General features: G+C 39.7%; 1 protein-coding gene across 4 annotated transcripts in view; it reads left to right on the forward strand.

The window, feature by feature from the left end:
• The window catches only part of polr1a (RNA polymerase I subunit A), a 217102-nt gene that overhangs the window by 94486 nt on the left and 100260 nt on the right, over positions 1 to 22356 (forward strand). For all 4 annotated transcript variants that reach the window (XM_069923650.1, XM_069923651.1, XM_069923653.1 and 1 more), the window contains 6 exons: positions 2 to 185; positions 1380 to 1462; positions 11234 to 11392; positions 12058 to 12156; positions 13803 to 13955; positions 20390 to 20472. In XM_069923650.1, coding sequence (XP_069779751.1) covers positions 2 to 185; positions 1380 to 1462; positions 11234 to 11392; positions 12058 to 12156; positions 13803 to 13955; positions 20390 to 20472 — 761 coding nt within the window. The remainder of the gene's footprint in view (position 1; positions 186 to 1379; positions 1463 to 11233; positions 11393 to 12057; positions 12157 to 13802; positions 13956 to 20389; positions 20473 to 22356) is intronic.

Here is a 22356-nt window from a genome sequence, read left to right on the forward strand (position 1 = left end):
GGTTGTTATTCTGGAAGGAGAATTGCTATGTGGTGTTCTGGACAAAGCTCACTATGGCAGTTCAGCCTATGGCTTGGTCCATTGCTGTCAGGAGCTGTATGGTGGTGAGACCAGTGGAAAACTACTGACCTGTTTAGCGCGGCTCTTCACAGCCTACCTCCAGCTATACCGGGGATTTACTTTAGGTAACAGATATCTGGCTGTACAATTCTTCCCTACTGTCTCCTTTAATCCCTTAATTCTTCAAACCAAAGGATTGAATTTTTAAGTCTTAAAAATATTGAAACATTGCTGCCACCACCCTTTGTGGGAGTGGGAACTCCAAAAACACAGCCATTCACCAGAAATAATACGTTATCTTTATCTTAAATGGGTAAACTATTGTTTTTAAACAATGGCCTCCAATTCTACATTCTCCTAGAAGAGAAAATGTTTTCCTTACAACCACCCTGTTAAGACCACAAAAATCTAAGTTTCAGTCAATTACTGTCTGAACTCCAGCAGATACAAACCTAGTCTGTCCCCACTTTTCCTCATGATGCAAGATTCCATTCTAGTATGAATCTTGTGTCTTCATTAATCATTTACTGAAATGCTTCCAAAGTGATCTTAAGTTGCACTGTTAACCTAATACTGTACGCAGTACTTGAGATGGAATCTTTCCCATGTTATACTTCTTGTGCCATGATACAGTCCACTTACTTGACCCACTTGCTTTCTTACCTGTCTTTATGTCATCAGGAAATTTAACAACAATACCATTTGGTACCTTTGGTTAAGTCATTGAAATAAATTGTAAGACACTGAGGCCATAGCATTGATCCCCACTTTGCATACCACTTGAAACACGTTGCCAACAAGAGAAAGGTGCATTTATGCCTTCCATCTCTATTCTGTTAGCCTGTTGGTCTTTCATCAATATGTTAGCTTCCATATGTTGAACTTTTATTTTCCACAATAAAAGTTTTCTGGAAATCTTAGCATAGAATATCCAATGGTTTCCCCTTTCCACATTTTGCTACAAGTGAAACCTTATAATTATCTGCTTTTTTTTTAAAGTACATGGAAATCAAAAATTGAAATTAATTTGTTAATTTGAAATTGCATTGTAATTTGTTGCATTTTACACATTTCCATGCTCTTCTAAAGAATACCATTGCACCTCATACTTTATGATTTCCTAAGGATGTAGTAAGATACAACATGCAGATTCCTTCTTTGATGTAATAGTTTCTTCTATGTGAAAAATTTCAAGTGGAAAGTATTTTTTGAAAAAGTTGAAATTCACTGCAGTATATTTAAAAAATGAATGATTGTATGTCATAAACTTTCAAGTATATGTAAATATGTGCTAAATTTTAATTTTCTTTAAAATTTAGGTGTTGAGGACATTCTAGTGAAGCCCAAGGCAAATAGAAAACGACAAAAAATCATTGCGCAATTAGAGCAGTGTGGAGACAAGGTAAATATGAATAATTTCCAACAGAATTGGCTGTTCAATAGTGGACAAGCTTAGTTTGTATTTAATTGCAAGTAAAAGGGTAATTTTGGTGGGTGAGGCATATTATCTGGAATGTGAAGTACGGAAAGTAGCTACTTGGAAAACTGCTGAAGGTGAGAAAAGAGAAGAATTTCCAACGTGCCAGCAATACTCATAGATGCAGAAATGATCACATCTCAGAACACACCTTCAACTTAGATTTCTAAATAAATAATGTGTTAGGGGAACTTTTGAGAACATTTTCCCTAATCAAAAGAACTTTTTTCTGATGGTCGGTGTAAAAAAAGGTATATACAGTCCTCTTGCTGGATGCTGGCCAAAATCCTAGACCTGATTAAACAACAGATGCAGCAGATTTATGAACAAATCAAGCAAATGTTCCTGAAAGTACTGTAAGCATGTTTCAATAAGAATAGCCATTCAGTCAAGGGTCAAAAAGTACCATTACACTTTTTTTTCTCCTTTGCGATGTCCAAGACTGAGGACCATTGTGAGGGTTCAGGGTTCATTTTGGGCCTGAGCCCTTTGTCAGTGGAGGTGGGAGAAGGGAAGAAGGGGTAGGGGGAGAAGCATAGGCCAACAGGCCATAGCTGGATAAGGCTGGGAGGGTAGAAGAGAAAAAATGCTGAGGTAAGAGAGGGAGGTGGGTATAGCTCTCTGAATGGAGAGGGAAGGGGGTGGACAGCTGGAGGAAAGGAGACATAGAGATAGGCAAAGAGGGGGAGACAGAAGAAGGGCCTAATGGAAATTGAAAAAGTCTATGTTAATGCCATCTGGTTGGAGAGTGCTCAGATGGACCATAAAGTGTTGTTCCTACAATTTACGGCCTCAGTTTGGTAGTGCATGAGGTAATGGACATGTCAGTATAGGAATAGGGTGCATAATTGAAATGGTTGGCCACTGGGAGGTCACAGCTATTGCAGAGGACAGAGTGAAGATGCTCAATGAAACAATTTCCTAGTCTGTGTCCAGTCTCTGATGTAGAGGAGGCCTGCAGATTCACAAGTGAAATGTTGCTTCATTTGGAAGGACTGAAGGGGGCCCAAATGGTGGAGAGGGAGGTAGTGTGGGTGCAAGTGTAGCAGTTCCTGTCTTAGCAAGGGTAGATACTAAGGGCAGATAGTGGACAAGGGTGTTATGGAGGAAGCGAAAGGGGGACAGGGGAATAAAGTGACTCATGGTGGGATCGCGTTGTAGGTGATGAAAATTATGGAGGATAATACATTGGATGCAGAGGCTGGTGGGTAGTAAGTGAGGATAAAGGAAATCCTGTCCTGGTTACATCTAGGGTCATTACAAAACAGCTGTGGACAAGTGTGTCCTCACCAAATTGTTCAGGATTTTCCCCAACCAAAAGCTTGGATGAACAATGAAACACAGAGCTTGATGAGAGCCAGATCATAGGCATTTAAGTCCTGTGATCCAGAACACTACACAAGGAGCAGGTATGACCTAAGGAAAGCCATCTCCTGGGTGAAGTGCTGGAGAATGGAAACAAAGGACACCCAACAGCTGAGGGAGGGCCTAAATGACATAGCCTGCTACAAAACCAAATCCGGTACAGTTGGAGGCAGCCTAGCTTCACTCCCAAATGGACTCGATGCCTTTTATGCTCGATTTGACCACCAAAACAAGGAAGAACCACTGTGCACCTCCCACATTCACTCTACTGTCAGTATTCGATGATGACATGCAGGCTGCCTTCAGGAGAATAAATCCAAGGAAAGCATCTGATCTGGATGGAGAACCCGGCCGAGTACTGAAACTCTGTGCTGACCAATTTGTCAGTGTTTTCACAGATATCTTCCACATCTCACTCCAGCGAGGAGTCACGTGATGGATTGGTGACTGGTAGGAGAATACCTGCCCTCTCCAGAAAAGAAGGAAAAAAGTGAAAAAAAATATAAAGCCCCAGACACACAAATCACAACAAATAAAAAAATTAAGGTGTGGAGAAAATGGAACCTAAGAAAGAAAAGCCAAAAACAACGGGAAGAAAAGAAGAAAGAAAGACGCCGGAAGAGAAAGGTGTAGGCCTTACCTGCACGAAAAAGCAGGGACCCTCCGTGGAAAGAGGAACCCACTCCCCGAGGTTAGTGGAGACCCCGCAGGGTTGCGACCCACCGACCACAGGACTGCAAAGATGGATCACGGAGCCAAACAGAGGTGCGATGCGCACGACAAAGACAACACCGACGGGAGGGGGGACCAGCTGTGGAGTGAAACTCCACAACACGAACAGCTGAGAGAGACCCGACAGCAGGGCTCCCAGCTGGAAGATAAAGAAAACAATTGGAACGAGAGGGGTGAGAATGAAAAAAGAAAAATAGAGATACAACAGAGCACCAACATCAAGACACCATGGAAAAAAATACCCAACAAACTGAGACAACCAGCTCAACAAGAAAGTCAGAAGAGACACAGATACAAGGAAGAGAAATAGAAGACACAAACCCAAGAGCAGACACAGAAGAAGGAGAACACCAAGCTCTGCACAAAGGAAAAGGAGGTAAAATGAATGGATAGTACATAGATTTAAAAAAATTTCAAGAACATATGAAAGCATGAAGAGAATGGCTGACACTAGAATTCAATGAAATAAAAAGAAAAATGAAAAGTACAGAAGAAAAAGTGAGTAGAATAGAGCTGGTCATAACAGATGTAGGGAAAAGATTAGAAAATGTGGAAGAACGTGTAATAGCGGTAGATATGGAAGTGAATGACTTAAAAAGAAAATTGGAAGAAAATGATTAAATGAAACACAGGAGTTGTTAGCTCAGAAGATGGATATAATGGAAACAATATAAAGATAGTGGGCCTTAAGGAAGATGAAGGAGGCAAAGATATGAAAAAAATTATAAAAGAATGGATCCCAAAGGTCCTGGGAATGCCAGAAATGCAGGAAGGACTGGAAATAGAAAGGGCACACAGAACATTAGCCCTTAAACCACAGTCACAACAAAAACCAAGATCCGTTTTAGTAAAATTCCTGAGATACACAACAAGAGAAAATATATTGGAGAAGGCAATGAATAAAATGAGAGAAGACAAAAAAACCACTGGAAATCAAAGGTCAAAAAATTTTTTCTACCCAGACATAAGTTTTGAGCTCTTGAAGAAGAGGAAGGAGTTTAATGCAGCAAAATCAATCCTATGGAAGAAAGGCTATAAATTTATGTTAAGATGTCCAGCGGTGCTTAAAATAGTTATCCTGGGGCAGCAAAACAGATTGTTTCCAGAGAAAGCACGATAATTTGCAGAACGCCTGCAAAACAAAAAGAGAGATGAAGAGATGTAACAAGAACAAAGAACAATGACAAACTACATATAAAGAAAAAAAAATGTATAAGTAAGAACTAAAGGAGGGAAGAAAAGGGAAGTAAGAGAGAGGGGGGGGAAAGGAGGGGTATAAAAAAAATATATATATATAAATAATACAGTTTATAATAAATAAATAAAACATAAAAAGAAAAAGAGAAGAAATGAGGAGCTTTGTTGTAATGGGAAGATAAAAGTCTTTTCTGGAGGGGGCTGGGTGGGAGAGAATAACAGTCACTGCGAAATCAGTTGATGCTTAAAAGTGGGTTCGTAATCCAAATGGAGAGGGGAGTTGTGGTTGCCCGACAAGGGGCAACTCAGAGAGGGGGGGACATTTAGGGTTAAGGGAATTTTAGTTGTGGGAATAGTGGAAATATTTTATGTTTTAGAAGTGTTGTCTTACAGTGTGTTCAAAAAAAGAAAACAAATGAATAAGGAGGAAAGGTGGTGATGAGGAAGTGGAAATGAGAGGTAAACAAAATATGAAATGGCCATGTTGAACTATATGACTATAAATATTAACGGAATACATAACCAAATCAAAAGGAAGAGGCTGTTAAATTTACTGAAGAAAAAAAAATTGATATAGCATTCATGCAGGAAACACATCTAACGGAAGTGGAACACACAAAATTAAGGAGAGACTGGGTAGGGCACGTAACGGCAGCATCGTATAATTCAAAAGCCAGAGGTGTAGTTATATTAATCAATAAAAATGTACCACTCAAAATAGAGGAGGAAATAATAGATCCAGCAGGGAGGTATGTAATGATAAAGTGTCAGATATATTCAGAATTTGATCAATATATATGCACCTAATGAAGAGGATCAAAAGTTTATGCAAGATATCTTTTTGAAGATTGTATATACGCAGGTGAATGTATTGATAGGAGGGGACTTCAACCTTAATTTGGATTCAAAGATGGATAAAACGGACAAAAGACTAACAGAAAGAACAAAGTAGCCAAATCTATGGTTAAATCAATGCAGGAAATGCAACTTATGGATATATGGAGGAGACAACACCCAAAGGAGAAAAAATGCACAAAATACTAGCTTGGCAGCTTAAGACAGAACAAACTATATGGAGGAGACAACACCCAAAGGAGAAGGAATACTCATATTATTCGGGTAGACATTAAACATACTCAAGGATAGACCTGTACCTGTTGTCAGCCCACATCCAAGGGAGAGTTAGGAAAACGGAATATAAAGCTAGATTGTTATCAGATCACTCACCCCTGTTATTAGCAATAGAGCTGGAGGACATCCCACCGAGAACGTATAGATGGAGATTAAACTCCATGCTACTTAAAAGACAGGATTTTAGAGAATTCATTGAGCGATAAATTAAAATGTACTTTGAAATAAATACGAAATCAGTGAAAGATAAATTTATACTATGGGATGCAATGAAAGCCTTCATCAGAGGGCAGATAATAAGTTATGTAACTAAGATGAAAAAGGACTACAATCGGGAAATAGAACAGCTGGAAAGGGAAATAGCAAGTACAGAAAAAGAATTAACAACAAGGGAAGATACAGCAAAAAGAAGAGAATTGGTGGACAAAAAAATAAAATATGAAACACTACAAACATACAAGGTGGAGAAGAACATAACGAAGACAAAACAGAAGTATTATGAGCTAGGAGAAAAAATGCACAAAATACTAGCTTGGCAGCTTAAGACAGAACAAACTAAAAGAACGGTATTGGCATCAAGGAAAAAGGACAAACAAATTACATATAACCTAACGGAGATCAATGAAAACTTCAAGGAATTCTACGAGCAATTATACCGAACTGAGAACGAAGGGAAAGAAGACAAAATAGATGAGTTTCTAGCTAAAATTGAGTTTCTAGCTAAAATTGAACTACGAAATTGCAAGAAGAGGAGCAAAACAAATTGATAAAATCACTTGAAATAGAGGAAATACAGGATATATTAAAAAGCTACCAAACAATAAAACGCCTGGAGAGGACGGACTCCCAATAGAATTCTATAAAACATTTAAAGACTTATTAATTCCTCCTCTCCTGGAAGTAATGAACCAGATTGAAGAAACACAAAACATGCCAGATTAATGTAAAACAGCAATAATTACAGTAATACCAAGGACGGGGAAAGATCCACTAAGACCAGCATCGTATAAACCTATGTCTCGACTTAACTCAGATTATAAGATAATAGCAAAACTATTAGCAAACTGATTGGCCAACTAGATCAAACTGGATTTATTAAGAAAAGACGAACAACGGACAATATCTGTAAGTTCATTAACTTAATCCATGCAGTACAAGGAAATAAGAAGCCAACAGTGGCGGTTGCTTTAGACGCAGAGAAAGCCTTTGACAGGGTATTTATTCAAAGTACTACAGAGGTTCAACCTACCAGAGAAATATATTAATTGGATTAAAGCATTATATAAGGGACCATTGGCGAAGGTGACAGTAAATGGATATATATCAAACCAATTTAAATTAAGCAGGTCAACTGGGCAGGGATGTCCACTATCTCCCTCACTGTTCGCTTTAGCTATAGAACCCTTGTCAGAACAGAAAATAAAATAAAAGAGAAGAAATATAAAATCAGTCTATTTGCAGATGACATCATAGTATACTTAACAGAACCAGAATTATCAATAAAAGAATTACATAAGAAATTGAAGGAATATGGAGAAGTATGAGGGTACAAGATCTACGCAAATAAAAGTGAAGCAATGCCAATGAATAATACGGATTTCACAAAGTTTAAGAAAGAATCACCATTTAAATGGCAAACACCTAGGTATCAGACTAGATAATAATCTAGGCCATCTATACAAATTAAATTATCAGCCATTAATGAAGAAATTACAAGATGACTTAGAACATTGGAAAGATTTACCACTAACACTGATAGGAAGGGTAAATTGCATTAAAATGAATATCTTCCCAAGGATACAATACCTATTTCAATCGTTACCAATTCCCTTAACAGAGAAATTCTTCAATGAGCTAAAGAAAATAATAAGGAAATTCTTATGGAAAGGGGGGAAACCGAGGATAGCGCTAGATAAATTAACTGAATGGTACAAACAAGGGGGCTTACAGCTACCAAACTTTAAGAATTATTATAGAGCAGCACAATTAAGAAATCTATCAGATTTTTATCAAACAAGGGAAAAACCAGATTGGACCATGTTAGAGTTAGATAAAATAGGGGAGAAGGTACCAGAACATATACTTTATAGGTGGGATGAAAAGCTGGTGCAACATCCAAGTTCACCAGTACTGCACCATCTGCTCAACATTTGGAAGTAGATTCATGTTGAAAGGAAAAAAACAAATTACCAACTACCAAAATTATAATTGACGCAAAATCAACTAATCCCTTTTACAATAGATAACCTTTCCTTTAGAGAATGGGAGAGAAAAGGAATTAAAAGAATAGAAAATTGTTTTTTGGGAAATAATTTATTAACATTTGAACAAATGGTACAATGTTTGCATGCCACCAACTGAAAACCTACTTGAAGGACAAATTGGGAAGCAGGCTGAGGTTACCTGAAGGAAGCAGCTTTGAATATGTGAGTACAGACACAATGATAATTAAAAGATTTATAACAAACATGTACATCAAGCTGCAAGAGAAAGAGAACGATGAAATAAGCTGTAAACCCAAACAAAAGTGGGAACAAGATCTAAACATAAAGATAAAAATGACAAATGGGAAAAGCTATGCTCCGGAACTATGAGAAATACAATAAACGTGAGGTTACGCATGATACAATATAATTGGTTACACAGGCTATATACCACGCCCCAAAAGTTAAATAAATGGGACCCAACAGTATCTGATAGGTGTTTTCGCTGTAAGAAGGAAACGGGAACAACAGTAAATGCAATTTGGGCATGTGAGAAAGTGAGAAAGTTTTAGCAAGATCTAAATCAGGTATTAAATAAAATCACAAAAAGCAACATACCAAAAGATCCAGAGATCTTTCTTCTAAGTAATATAAGAAGTAAAGAACTAGGCCTCAATTTGAATGAAGCATAAAAAAGATTTATTATGATAGCCTTAGCTATAGCAAAAAAATGTATAATGTCAACCTGGAAATCAGAAGATACCCTGAGAGTACAGCAATGGTACATAGAAATGAATAAATGTATTCCATTGGAAAAAATAACATATAATTAAAAAAATAAAGTCATATTATTCGAACAAATTTGGGAACCGTACATGGAGCACAACAGAGAGGGCCTACCGCGGACCTCCACCCCCTAAAATGACAGAATGAGAAGAAGACGAAATGAACTGACCCAGTGTGTACAAGTAGATGACACAATTTTCTTGTTTATTTTCATTGTGTGATGATATTGTTTAATGGATTTATTGTATTGTATATGTTGAACATTTAGTGGGTAGGGAGGGGGTGGGAAGGAGGGAAGGAAGGGAGGGGGGAAAGAAGGGAGAAAATGACACTGTATATTCAAGAGGGAAATATTTGTGTCTATTTTGGTTAATATGATTCATGGTGTGAAAAATTTAAAAAAAAATAAAAAAACATCTCACTCCAGCAGTGTGTTAACAGGCCTCAATTGTACGTGTCCAAGAAGAGGGTGGTAACCTGCATAAATAACTACCGACCAGTGTTTTGAGAGGCTAGAATTGAAGCAAATCAGTTCCTGTCTGAGAAGTGATGAAATGGTCCCTTTCCAATTTGCCTCCTGCAACCACACATCTATGGCAGATGCCATTTCACTGGCTCCATACAAAGCCTTGGAGCACTTAGACAACAAAGATGCATATATCAGTATGCTCTTGATCAACCACAATTCAACATTCAACACCCTCAAAACTGATAAACTAATACCAAGACTTGGGCTGTAATTGGATCCTGCATTTACCCACCTCCAAGCTACAATCAGTGCAAATTGGCAAGAACATCTCCACAATCTCCATCAGTACTGGTGGACCATGGAGCTGTGTACTTGATCCTGCTGATCTATTCATTCTACACCTATGATCATTCTACACCTATGTCTCTGTGGCTCACCACAACAACACCACCATCTAAAAATTTACTGAAGATACCTCGGTAGTAGATTGTATAAAAAGGGTGATGAGTGATTGAAAACTAGGCTGAATGGTGTACTAACAGCAACCTCTCACTCGATGTTAACAAATCCAAGGAGATGTTTGTAGAATTTATTAAAGGAAAACCAGAGGTGTATGATCCAGGGATTATTGGGGGATCAGAGGTGGAGAGGGTGAGTGACTTTAAATTCCTAGGAGTCACTATCTCAGAGGACCTTTCCTGGACCCAACACACTTATGTCATTGTGAAGAAAGCACTTCAATGCCTCTACTTCTGCAGAAGTTCAGTCTGATATGGAAAACCTTGGCAAACCTCTACAGACGAGTAGTGAAAAGTGTGTTGATCGGCTGCATCACAGCCTGGTTCCTAAACCTTATGTATGCTTCCTTCTTCTGCTTAATTAGTTGTCTAACCTTTTTTTGTCAACCATGGTTCCCTTATCCTACCATCTTGTCCCTTTCTCAATGGGACAAACCAATCCAAAACCCAGCAGAAGGGGTCCCTAAACATCCTTCACATTACTGCTGTGCTTTCGCCTGAGAACATCTGTTCCCAATTTACTCTCTTCAGTTCCTGCCTAATCCCAATGTAATTAGCCCTTCCCCAGTTAAACACTTGATCATTTTGTCTCCTCCTTTGCTTGTCCATAGCTATGCTAAAGGTTAGGGAGTTGTGTCACTGAAATGTTCTCCCACTGAGAGGTCTGCACCTGACCAGGTTCATTACCCAGTACAAGATCCAGTATGGCCTCTCCTCTAGTTGGCTTGTCCATATACTGTGTAAGGAATCCTTCTTTGACAACCCTTACAAATCCTACCCCATCTATCCCATCTATCCCTCTTGCAGTAAGAAGTACCAATCAATATTCAGGAAGTTCAAGTCTCCCATAACAACAAGCTTGTTATTATTGCACTATTCCACAAACTACCTACTTATCTGCTCATCAATATCCCAAGGGATATTTGGTGACCTAAAGACTACTCCCAATAGAGAGATTGCTCCTTTCCTTTTTCTAACTTCCACCCATGCTGACTCAGTAGACAATCCTCCTTTGCTGCAGTGGTGGTACAATCCCTGATTAGTAATGCTACTTCCCCCTACCCCTTGCTTCCCTTCCTATCCCTTTTGAAATTTCTAAACCCTGGTTCTCTCGTTTGTCGACTAATCATTTCTTGAATACAGTTATTTGTACTACTGACAATTTTCTAGACCTCTGGGTTTTTGCACTGCAAAATGCATACATGCTGGAGAGAAAGTAAATTATGTTTTATGATGTCATGTGCACTAATTGCTAAATAGAAACTTAATTCATGCATGTCTCTCTTGTGTTTAGGCCATTCGAAATGCTTTTAATTTACCAGAGTCTACCTCTTGTGAAGAAGCTCAGGATAAATGGCAAAATGCTCACCTCAGTAAAGATCCCAGAGACATGAATGTAGTGGACCTGAAATTTAAAGAAGAAGTGAATCAGTACAATAATCAAATTAACAAGGTCTGAAATGGTTACTGGTAAATATTTGTTCTGCTGGAGGCAGTAATGATGGTTGTTCGAGAAATTTCATGGTTTTCACCCACTGTTGGCATAGGGTGGATAAATTCTAAAGAATGATATTTCATCTTGTATTTTTTTAGAGGTACAACATGGTAACAGGTATGAACAGTAAAAAAATGTAATAACACTTCTTTTGCACAGGGAAATTTCTTTTCATTTCCCATTACGTTGTTCCTCATGACAGGGTGTGGGAATTTATCATGTTGGTCACGTAAAACAACTGATATGTGACTAGAGTCCTGAAAGCCAGGAGGTAGGAGATTTTTAAATAACCAAGTGATGATTTTTGTAGTTTTTTCTTGTTATTGCCTAGGCTTGACTACTTCATTAATTAAATTGGCGCACTAGTTGTATCAAACTGCTAATTGGAATTGTAAACTTGCTTTGATTTCATTTTAATGCATTTGTTACCCGAGAATGAAGCAAGGAGAAGACCAAACGGTCCCTTGTAACTAAGCTACTTTTTAGAAGGTGTAACTTTATATTTTAATTTTACATCCATGGCACAAAAAGGAATATATTAAATAATAGCTTGATTTGGATTGATATTAAGCTGTACTTCCACTTTTGCTGATATTGTTTGTGAACTTTGTTTTGACTGACAGGTATGCATGCCCCTTGGTCTTCACAGACAGTTTCCAGAGAATAACCTACAGCTCATGGTTCAGTCTGGTGCAAAGGGCTCGACTGTCAATACTATGCAGGTACTTTATTTCCAAAACAGTTGTGTGGTTTTATACTGTGTGGTATATAAAACTAAAGTCCTGAGGAATTCAGCAGATTAAATGATGTCTCTGGAGGCAGGGGCATAGTCAGCGTTTCTGGTCGAATTTTGATGCTGGGTCTTAACCTAGAATGTCATCTATCCCTCTGTATCCATGGATGCAGCCTAATCTGCTGAGTTTCTCCAGCAGTGATTTTACTCCAGATTGAAGTATCTAGTCTCCTGTTTCTCCATTTGTACCGTGTCGCTAAGTGCACATTTATATTAAAAAAAATTGAGGATTACTATTTCAAAGAAGATTATAGATTGGATCGTAAAGTCATAAAACATGGAAACATGCCCTTCCATCCATCATCAAACATCTATTTACATTAAGCCCATTTTATTCTCTGCATGTTCCCATCAATTCTCACCACTTATCTACAAGCTCGTGATAGTTTCCAACTCCGCACCCATTTCCACAAATCTCCCATCATGTTCTCTAGCTGTTAATTGCATTCAACAGCACTGGGGCTGATTGGTGGAGGGAAGACTATGAAATGGAACTGGCCACATGCAATAAGTGGACCTTGAGCTGTGCATCCTGAGGTCTTGCCTCTCTCCCGAGATCACGAAGCTTGAGGATGAGTTTGTTTGGGACTGTTGCGTTGAAGGTGGAGCTACAGTCAATGCTTGGTCCAGATGTTCCAGGCTAATTGTGGAGCCAGAGGAATAGCACCTGTCGTGGACCTGTTGCAGCGATGTACAAAATGAAGTGGGTCAAGGGTGGCTAGTAGGCTGGAGTTAATATGACCCATGTCTAGCCTCTTGAAGCACTTCATGATGGTGGGTGTCAGAGGTAATGGCTGGCAGTTATTTAGGCCTGTCTCTACAATCTTCTTCATCTCTAGGATGATAGACTTGAAGCAAGCAGGTAATAGCCTAGGAGGTGAAGTTGAAGATGCTGAGTACAACAGCAGGGTGCAAGGTCAGGTTTGTTAGCCTGACTCCCCAAGCACAGTAGACTATGAGGTCAATTGTTCATGGTTCTTCAAGAAATGGCTTGCAAAATTTAGAATGTCCTCCTTAGTTATTTATATTGTAAAACTATTTATATAGTCAATAAATTATAGGAAATGAGAATAAGCATGATCTTGTCATAAAATAAGACAAACATAGGGTTGACAGAATCTTTTTCTCCAGAGTAAAAAGCTCAGGTACTAGAGAGGATGAGGTTAAGGTGAGAGGGAAACATTTTAAAGGAATTATGAAGGGATGATTTTTATAGATGCCAGAAAGAGGCTGCCAGGGTGAGTAGTCAAAGCAAACACAAGAGTAATGTTTAACAGGCAATTAGATGGATTCAAGGATATGCATGGAATGGAGGCATGTGGTTTCTTGCAGGTGCAGGAGAGATAGTTTAATATGGCATTATGTTTGGCACAAACCTCATGGGTTGAATGGCCTGTTCCTGCACTACCCTATTCTGTGTTGTACTTTGGAACCAGATTAAAATCCAGGATGGTACTTAATTAACTTTGTCTGATAATCTTTTCAAGAATAATTATGAACAATTTTAAAATGCATTCAGTGAGTTGACATGTTCTGTCTGTCAGAGAGTAAATGAAATTCTTTTAAATTTTTCAGATTTCATGTCTTCTTGGGCAGATTGAGCTGGAAGGGCGAAGGCCTCCACTGATGCCTTCTGGGAAATCGTTGCCTTGTTTCCAACCTTACGACTTCACCCCACGTTCTGGTGGTTTTGTAACTGGCCGCTTCCTAACTGGTATCAGCCCTCCGGTAAAAGAAACATTATTATGGTAACCTCTGTGCTATTGATGAGACCAGAGCTGAAACAGTACGGTTCTTGCCAGACTAAAGCCAATTAGCTGTATAATTATTCTAATTCTTTGGCCTGCTTGGAGGTTCATTGGCGTCACTAATTCAGGGCACATAGCACTTGTCCAAAGTCAGCTGTTGTCAGTGATTGCTCAGTGGATTTCACTCTTTGCTTAGAAGCATTGTAGATTTCAGACCATCTCAAGAGACTATTCAAAATTTGGGCTGAGGCAAAATTTTGAAGCTGTGTTGAATTGTCAGAATGACCTTGATTTGGATGAGTTATTAAATATTTCTACCTTGAATGGATGGAAAAGATCTCATGATGCGAATTCAAAGACATCGGGAGATGTCAACCTCTGTATTCTGGTCAATATTTACATCTCAGTCAATAAAATCTTAAAATGATCTGTCGTGTTCTGCTTTACTAAGTGCAAATTGGTTCATATTTTTCCTTCTTGTACTGACTATTTCAAAGGCTTTAAAGTGCTTTGGGGTATGACAAGGATGTGAAGAAGACTTGACAAACTACCACCAACATGTCACATGTGAGACCAAGCGAACCAACACACTCGACCACTGCTATACCACCATGGTGTAGAAGCAGAGACTGAAGACCACAGCACCAATGGTGAAGACAGTGTAAGTATGGTCGAGGGAGATGGAGGAGCATCTGCAGGACTTCCTTGAATCACTAGACTGGAACATATTCAAGAACTCATCCATAGACGTGAATGAATATGCAACAGGTGTCACCGACTTCATCAACACCTCCGTGGATGAATGTGTGCCCACTCGGGCCTACCAGGTGTTCCCCAATCTGGATGAATCAGAGAATTTGCAACCTGCTGAGGGCGGGAACAAGGGCATTTAAGGCCAGGGATAGGGATCTTTACAAGGAGTCCAGGTAGGATCTGCAGAAGGCCATCTATGAAGCAAAGTGGGAATTCTGGAGGAAGCTGGAGTCAGAGACAGATACACGCCAGCTATGGCAGGGAGTGCAGGCCAGTACAGCCTACAAAGTGAGGGCGAACACTATAGATGGCTGTGGTGCTTCCTTACCTGATGAGCTGAACACCTTCTATGCCTGCTTTGAGAAGAAGAACCAAACAGTGCCTACTAGAATCCCTGAAAAGGCTGAGGACCCTGAGGACGTCTCTGAGGGTGACATCAGAACATCATTCAAGAAGGTGAACCCTCACAAGGTGTCAGGTCCTGACGGCGTACCTGTCAGGGTACTGAAAATCTGCATCAACCAACTAACCGGAGTGTTCATGGACATTTTCAGTCTCATTGCTTCAGTCAGAGTTTCCCAACTGTTTCAAAAGGGCATCAATCATCTCGGTATCCAAGAAGAGCAGCGTGAGCTGCCTCAACATCCCGTGCTCAGCGGCATCAACTTCTACTGTGATAAAGTGCTTTGAGAGAGGCTAGTCATGGCCAGAATTAACACAAACCTAAGCAAACATCTGTACCCGCTACAATTCGCCTATCGTCACAATTGCTCCACAGCAGCTGCAATATCACTGGCTCTCCACTCAGCTCTGGATCACCTCAAAAATGGCAGTTCTTCATCGACTACAGTTTAGCCTTCAAAATGCCATTATTCCCTCAGTGCTAGTTAAGAAGCTACAAACTCAAGGCTTCTGTACCCCCTCTGCAACTGGATCCTTGACTTTCTCATCAGAACAGCATAGTCACTTCGAATTGAAAGCAACGTCTCCTCCTCAGTGATTATGCACACAGGCGCACCCCAAGGATACGTGCTTAGCCCACTGCTCTACTCATTATACACCTATGACTGTGTGGCCAGGCATAATTCCAATGCTATCTATACATTTGCCGATGACACCACAGTTGTCAGCAGAATGATAAACAGCAGTGAGGAAGCACACAGGAAGGAGATAGATCAGCTCGTTGTGATGACAACCACCTTGCGCTCAACATCAGCAAAATCAAGGAGATGATTGTGGACTTCAGGAAGAAGTCAGGGGAACACGATCCAGTCCTCAGCAAGGGCTCAGTAGTGGAGAGGGTCAAGAACTTCAAATTCCTGGGTGTCGTATCCAAGGATCTGTCCTGGAGCCTCCAAATTGATGCAATCACAAAGAAGGCTCGCCAGCGGCTATACTTTGTCAGGTATCTGAGGAGATTCAATATATCACCGAAGACTCTCGTAAACTTCTATAGGTGACCTATGGAGAGCATTCTGGCTGGTTTCATCACTGTCTGGTATGGGGGTGCCAACTTTCAGGACAAGTATAAACTCCAGAGAGTTGTGACATCACAGGAACCAGACAACACTCCATCGAGGAGATCAACATGAGGCAATGTCTTAAAAAAGCAGCCTCTATCCTCAAAGAGTCCCATCACCCAGGCCGCACAACCATTGGCGGAAAAAAAGGGACAGGAGCCTAAAGACAGGCACTCAATGGCACAAGGACAGCTTCTTCCCCGCTGCCATCAGATTCCTGAATAATTAATGAACCAAAGACACTACCTTACTTTTTGTACACTTTTTTTTAATAGTAATGTTGTAAGATGGTTATAATATGAATATTTGCATTGTGACGCTGCCGCAAAACACCAAACTTCATGACATGTTCATGACGATGGATTCTGATTCTGAAAAGTGGAGTGTAAGTGCAAGTATTGCATTTTATATCTTTCTGTTGATGGCAAAGGCTAGAAGTCTAATTTACATAATATCATAAAGTACAGACCATTCAAAGCAGAAGGGGCATGGAGCTGATTCTTTGCAGCATTTTCTGTGTCTTATTAAATCCAACCATATCCTTCATGGGTTCCGGCTTTTTCAATTTGCAACATGTAGTATAGATGGGCTGTGAACACTTTGATCCTATGAATATCCAGGTCACTGCCGGGTATTTAATTTTGTTTGCTTCAAAACTTGTAATCCTTCGTACTTTCGGAGGAAAGTATGCTGTCATTCCTGCCATTTTATTGCGAGGTTTAGTCACCTGGCCTATTCAATGTACCCTCACGATTGCGTAGCCAAGTTTGGCTCCAACGGAATCTATAAATTCACTGACACCACCATTGTTGGCCAAATAGTTAGAAATGAAGAGTCAAAATATGGGATGGAGATCAAGAATCTAGTTGGGTGGTATCTGAACAATATCTTGCTCTTGACATCAACAAGGCCAAAGAACCTATGGTGGATTTTTGGTAGGGGAGGCTGAGGAACCACTCACCTGTCTGCACAGTGCTGGAGAACCATCAGGTTCCTGGGAGTTCACACATTGGAGACCTTCCAGAGCCAATGCATTGAGGTAATTGTGAAAGCATACCAAGGTTTGTCCTTTCCAAAATGTCTTGAGTACAATTGTAATGCCGGTGAATATTCTCTGACAATTCTACAATTGATTTGTTGCTTGGTTTGGTAACTCAGGTGGCCAAGAACACCAAATGTAGCCAGGTCCAGTGTGGGTTCCATTCTTCCATCCATTGAAGACATCTATGTGAGGCTCAGCCTCAAGATAGCATCCAATATCATAAGGGACCCCTATCACCCTAGTCACAAGCTCTTCTCGCTGCTACTTTTGGGAAGAAGATACAGAAGGGCTGAGCTCCAGCACCATCTTCGTTCAAAGACAGTTATTTTCTAATGGCTGTCAGTCGCTTAAACCTCCCTTTCCTCCCCATAAAAAGACCTATCTGCGCCATTGAAACGCCATTTATTTTTCAAACACCAACTGTAACTGAATATTTATTTATCTTTTATATTATCAGTTTCTGTGTAGGGATAATTTAGTTTATTTCTTTGCAGTTGGTGTTTAGAAAAAGTACCTGATTGGCTGCAGCAAGTAAGAATTTCAGTGCATATGTGTATGAAAACAAAAACATTATCACATTTGATAATGATAATAAATGTATTGCAATGAAATTCTCACTTGGTGCAGCAGAACGGGTATCATTTAAAAAAAAAACGCCAGTAGTACAAATTCAATTAAATTTTTTAAAAATTGTAAATGCAAAAGGTAGATGATAAATATTGTTACTAGTGCCAGTTAAAAACAAAAAGTGGCATTATAATAGCATTTCTCTTGGTGTTTGAGATGGTTAGTGTACTTAAGAGTACCTCTCGTGAACTCTGGGTGTTTTTTTTGTTAATTATATTTTTTGAAGTATTTTTGATGAGCTGCTATTGTTGCAACAGAAAGAAAATGCAGAAACCAGTTTAAACATGACAAGTTTCTACAAAGAGCAGTCAGATAATGTTTAAGTTTGGTGTCACATGTTCCAAAGTGCAGTGTGAAAGTTTGTTTTACAAGCAGTCCAGATGGTCAGCCTATGCATAGTTATAGCAAGTAAAACAGAGTAGAAAAGTGCAGAGTTGCAGAAAGAAAACAGTTAATAGGTCATCAAAGGCAACATAATTTTACTAAACATTGAAGTTCATTTTGGGGATTGAAAATGGCAGGAAAGAAACTGCGCTGGAATCTGGTGATGCTCGATCTCACGCGTGGGCATCTTCTCCCAGATGGGGGAGGGTGTAAGGAGTGTAGCTGGGGTGGGATGCATCTTTTAATATGTTACCTGCTTTTCCAAGGGAGTGGGAATTATAAATGGAGCAGATGGAGGGGAGGCAAGTTTGTATAATGGTCTGAACTGTGCTCAGTTTCTTGCAGTCTTGGGCAGTGCAGTTCTGTTGCCACAGAGTGATGCATCCTGACAGAATACTTTAATGGTGCACCAGTGGAAGTTGTTGATGGATGCAGGTGACATGCAAAATTTTTGCAGGCTTCTGCCAAAGTTGAGGTGCTGGTGCGTTTTCTTCACCATTGCATCGACATGTGGAGCAGGACAGGATGCTGGAGATTTTTACTCCCAAGTTCTTAAAAGTCTTGATCATTTTCACTTCAGCTCCTTGGTCTTGCTGATACTGAGAGAGAGAACTTGTCCCGGCACCAAGCCACTCGTCCCCCTCTCTCCCTTCTATGTTCCAACTTGTCGTTGTTTTAGATCCTCTCTACAGCAGTTGTGTCATCCATGAATTTATTATATTTAGAGTGGTATTTATCCACAGCCATGGGTGTACCTGGAGTATTTTAGGGGGCCCCAGTGTTGAGGATGATTGTGGAAATGTTGCTGTCACCATTCCTCACTGATTGCAGCCTGGAAGACAGGAAGTTCACCGTAGAGGGATGTGTTGTAATGTTCTGCCCTGTTTTGCTTTTGCCCCTGACAATATGCTTGCCCTGCCACAAGTGCCTGGTGTATGTGTGAGTTTCATCTAAGATTTGATATGTGGAATCCCCTGCTCCAAGCAGAAGATACTACCTTGTTAAATATATTTAGGATATAGATATACCTTTGAAAAATAGGGAAATTAAGGGTGAAGGGGAACAGGCAGATAAGTGGAGCTGAGTTCATGGCCAAATCAGCCAAGATCTACCTGACTGATTGCCTTTTGTTCATATGTGGATTTCTTGTGTAAGGCTGGCATAAAGATGAGATAATCCTTCCTCAGTGGTGGGAAATTATTTTCCAGAAGCAATTGTTGAAAAGGTGTTAGGGCCATTTGATTGAGCAATGTTTCAAAACCATTGAAGAATTTCAGAGAAATTACAACGAAAGCTACATTTTGCTGGTACTGAAAATTCAAAATTAAAACGCACATGTTGTGTTCAGTTCTGGTTCCCTCAGTACAGGAAGGATGTAGATGGTTTGGAGATTTACCAGGATGTGGCCTTGATCGGAGAACATGTCTTATGAAGCAAGGTTGACAGAGCTAGGGGCAAATTTGAGAGCTGACTTGATGGAGCCATACAAGATAATGAGGGGCTTAAGAGAGTCAGCATCTTTTACCTGGGGTGACAATAGCAAATACCAGAGGACAACTGTTTATGGTGATTGGAGGAAAATTTCGGGGACATTATAATAGAAAACTCTTAGATGGATTTATGAAAAATAGAGGGTTATTGGTGTGAGGTGGTGAAAAATTAGATTTTGTGGAGTCGGTTTACATAGGCAAGCTCAACATCATGGACTGTAGGGCATGCACAGTGCTGTAATGTTTGATGTGAACACTTGAGTTGGGAATAGGCGAGGGCCATTTAGTCCTTCAAGCTTGTTTCACCATTTAATAAGTTCTCGGACCAAAATGTTGGAAACATTCAGAACATCAGGCAACATCTATAGAGAGAGAAACATCTAATGCTTCTGATCAATAACTTTTCTCAGAATATCCTTCATTGATCTATATATCTCCAACATTCTGGGTTTTTTTTAATGGAACAAAAATTCAAGAGCAATTGGCAGAGCAACGTGATTGGTTTCCAACAAAATGTCCTCTGCCTGTTTGAGTTCAGTTGATATCTTAGTATATGTTTTTTTTTGAAGTCTGAAAATCTTCATTTCTTATCCTCCAGGAGTTTTTCTTTCACTGCATGGCTGGCAGGGAAGGTTTGGTAGACACAGCTGTAAAAACTAGTCGTTCTGGTTACCTTCAAAGGTAAGGATCTAAAAATTGAAAATATTTTTTAAAGAAAATATAACTGCTCTTCTCTGGTCAGCTCCTCTCTTTACCCCATCCTACAATTTTACCATTTATCACAATGCAAAGATGAGAAATGAAGAGTTTGACATTGATATTATAGATGACCTTTGATATTCAAGTACCAGCCCAACTTGTCCACATTGGCCAAGATACCTATCTGTCTAAATCCTGTTTGCTTGGCTTTCATATCCTTGTACCTGTTCAAATGCCTTTTAAACATTGTAATTGTACTAACCTCTACCACCTCCTCATTTCATATAGCCACCGGCTCTCAGATTTCCTTTAAATATACCGCTCTTGCCTTTAACCTATGTCCTTCAATTTTAAGCTCCCCTACCCTGGGAAGAAGATTGTGACCCTATCAATTACTTTCATCATTTTATAAATCTTCAGAGTCATCCCTTGCCATCCTTCACTTTGAAGTTTCAACGTGTCCTGTTTCCCCTCCATTCCAGGCCACGTTCTTGTGAATCTTTTCAGCACCTTTCCAATCATATCCTTGCTATAGTGTGGTGATTAAAACTACACACACTGTATGTGCAGTTAAAAATTAATGGAAAAAATTCTGAGAGTCAGGACTATCTGTATTCAGAGAGGCAGGGATTGATCAGGCATAGTCACTGCAGTCTTGTTAGCACCTGACTAATTTGGTAGCATCATTCAGAGGTAACTCCATCTATCAGTGAGGATAGCGAGTTGATGTAGTCCATGTGCACTTTGACAAGGTCCCATATAGGAGACTGTCCAAAAAGTTAGAAACTTCGGTTTTCTGGGCAATTTTGGCACATTGGGTCCAGAATTAGCTTGCTAACAGGAAGCATAAGGTGCCAATTGAAGGTTGTTTTTGTGGTTGAATACCTGTGACCTTGGAACAGTGCCAGAACCCCTCTGGTTTGTTGTTTACTGCAGGTATATAGAAATATGATTAATAAGTTAACAGGAAAAATGATAATGCTGTTAATCATTTGAAAGGTTGTCTTTACCTCCTGAATGATATTGATGAATCGATAAGATAGGTTGAGCAGCAAGTTGAACTTAATCCTGAAAAATGAAAAGTGAAACATTTTCTACATTCTCCAAGGTCTTGCCCTTTACTATGCAAATCCGACTCGATGGATGCTGCTTACAAATCCATTTGCCACTCCTTGGATCACCTTCCCAGCTGTTATCCTTCCTTTCCTTCATCATCAGTTTTAGTATCATCTTACAATTTACAAATCACATCAACTGCATTGCCATCCAAATTGTTAAAATAAATAACAAACTACATTGGACCCAGCACCCACCCCTGTGGCACACCACTGGTCAAAAGTCTCCAATCTAAGAAGCAACCCTCCATTACTACCCTCTGCCTCCTTCCACTAAGCCAATTGGCCAGCTTACATTGGATCTACGTGACTTAACCTTCCAAACTAACTGCCACACTTACCATATTAAAGGTCTTGCTAAAGTCCATTTATTTGATGTCTTCAGCCCTGGCCTCATGATCAGACCAGTCATATCATTCTTCATAGTCAATGGTCCCAAAGTACTGTCCCAAATGACAGTACTATTTCTTGCCCTTTCTCATTCCCCTGGTGGACCCTCTCCCTCAAGTGTCTCAATATTAATTTGGAAACTTTTCTGGACACATTCAACAAATTCTAGCCCATCCAAGCTCTTGGCAATATGGACTAGCAAGTCCATCTTGGGAAGTTAAAATCTCCCAGCAATACTACCCTATAATTTTTACAGGTACGTGCTATCTTGCAATGTTTCTGCACCTCTATTTCCTGTTGACTATTGTGGCCAATAATGCAGTGATAATTTACTTCTTGTTTCTAAGTTCTACCCATTTAG

Source organism: Narcine bancroftii, chromosome 3 (assembly GCF_036971445.1).
Source record: "Narcine bancroftii isolate sNarBan1 chromosome 3, sNarBan1.hap1, whole genome shotgun sequence".
In the NCBI taxonomy this organism is placed as follows: Eukaryota; Metazoa; Chordata; class Chondrichthyes; order Torpediniformes; family Narcinidae; genus Narcine; species Narcine bancroftii.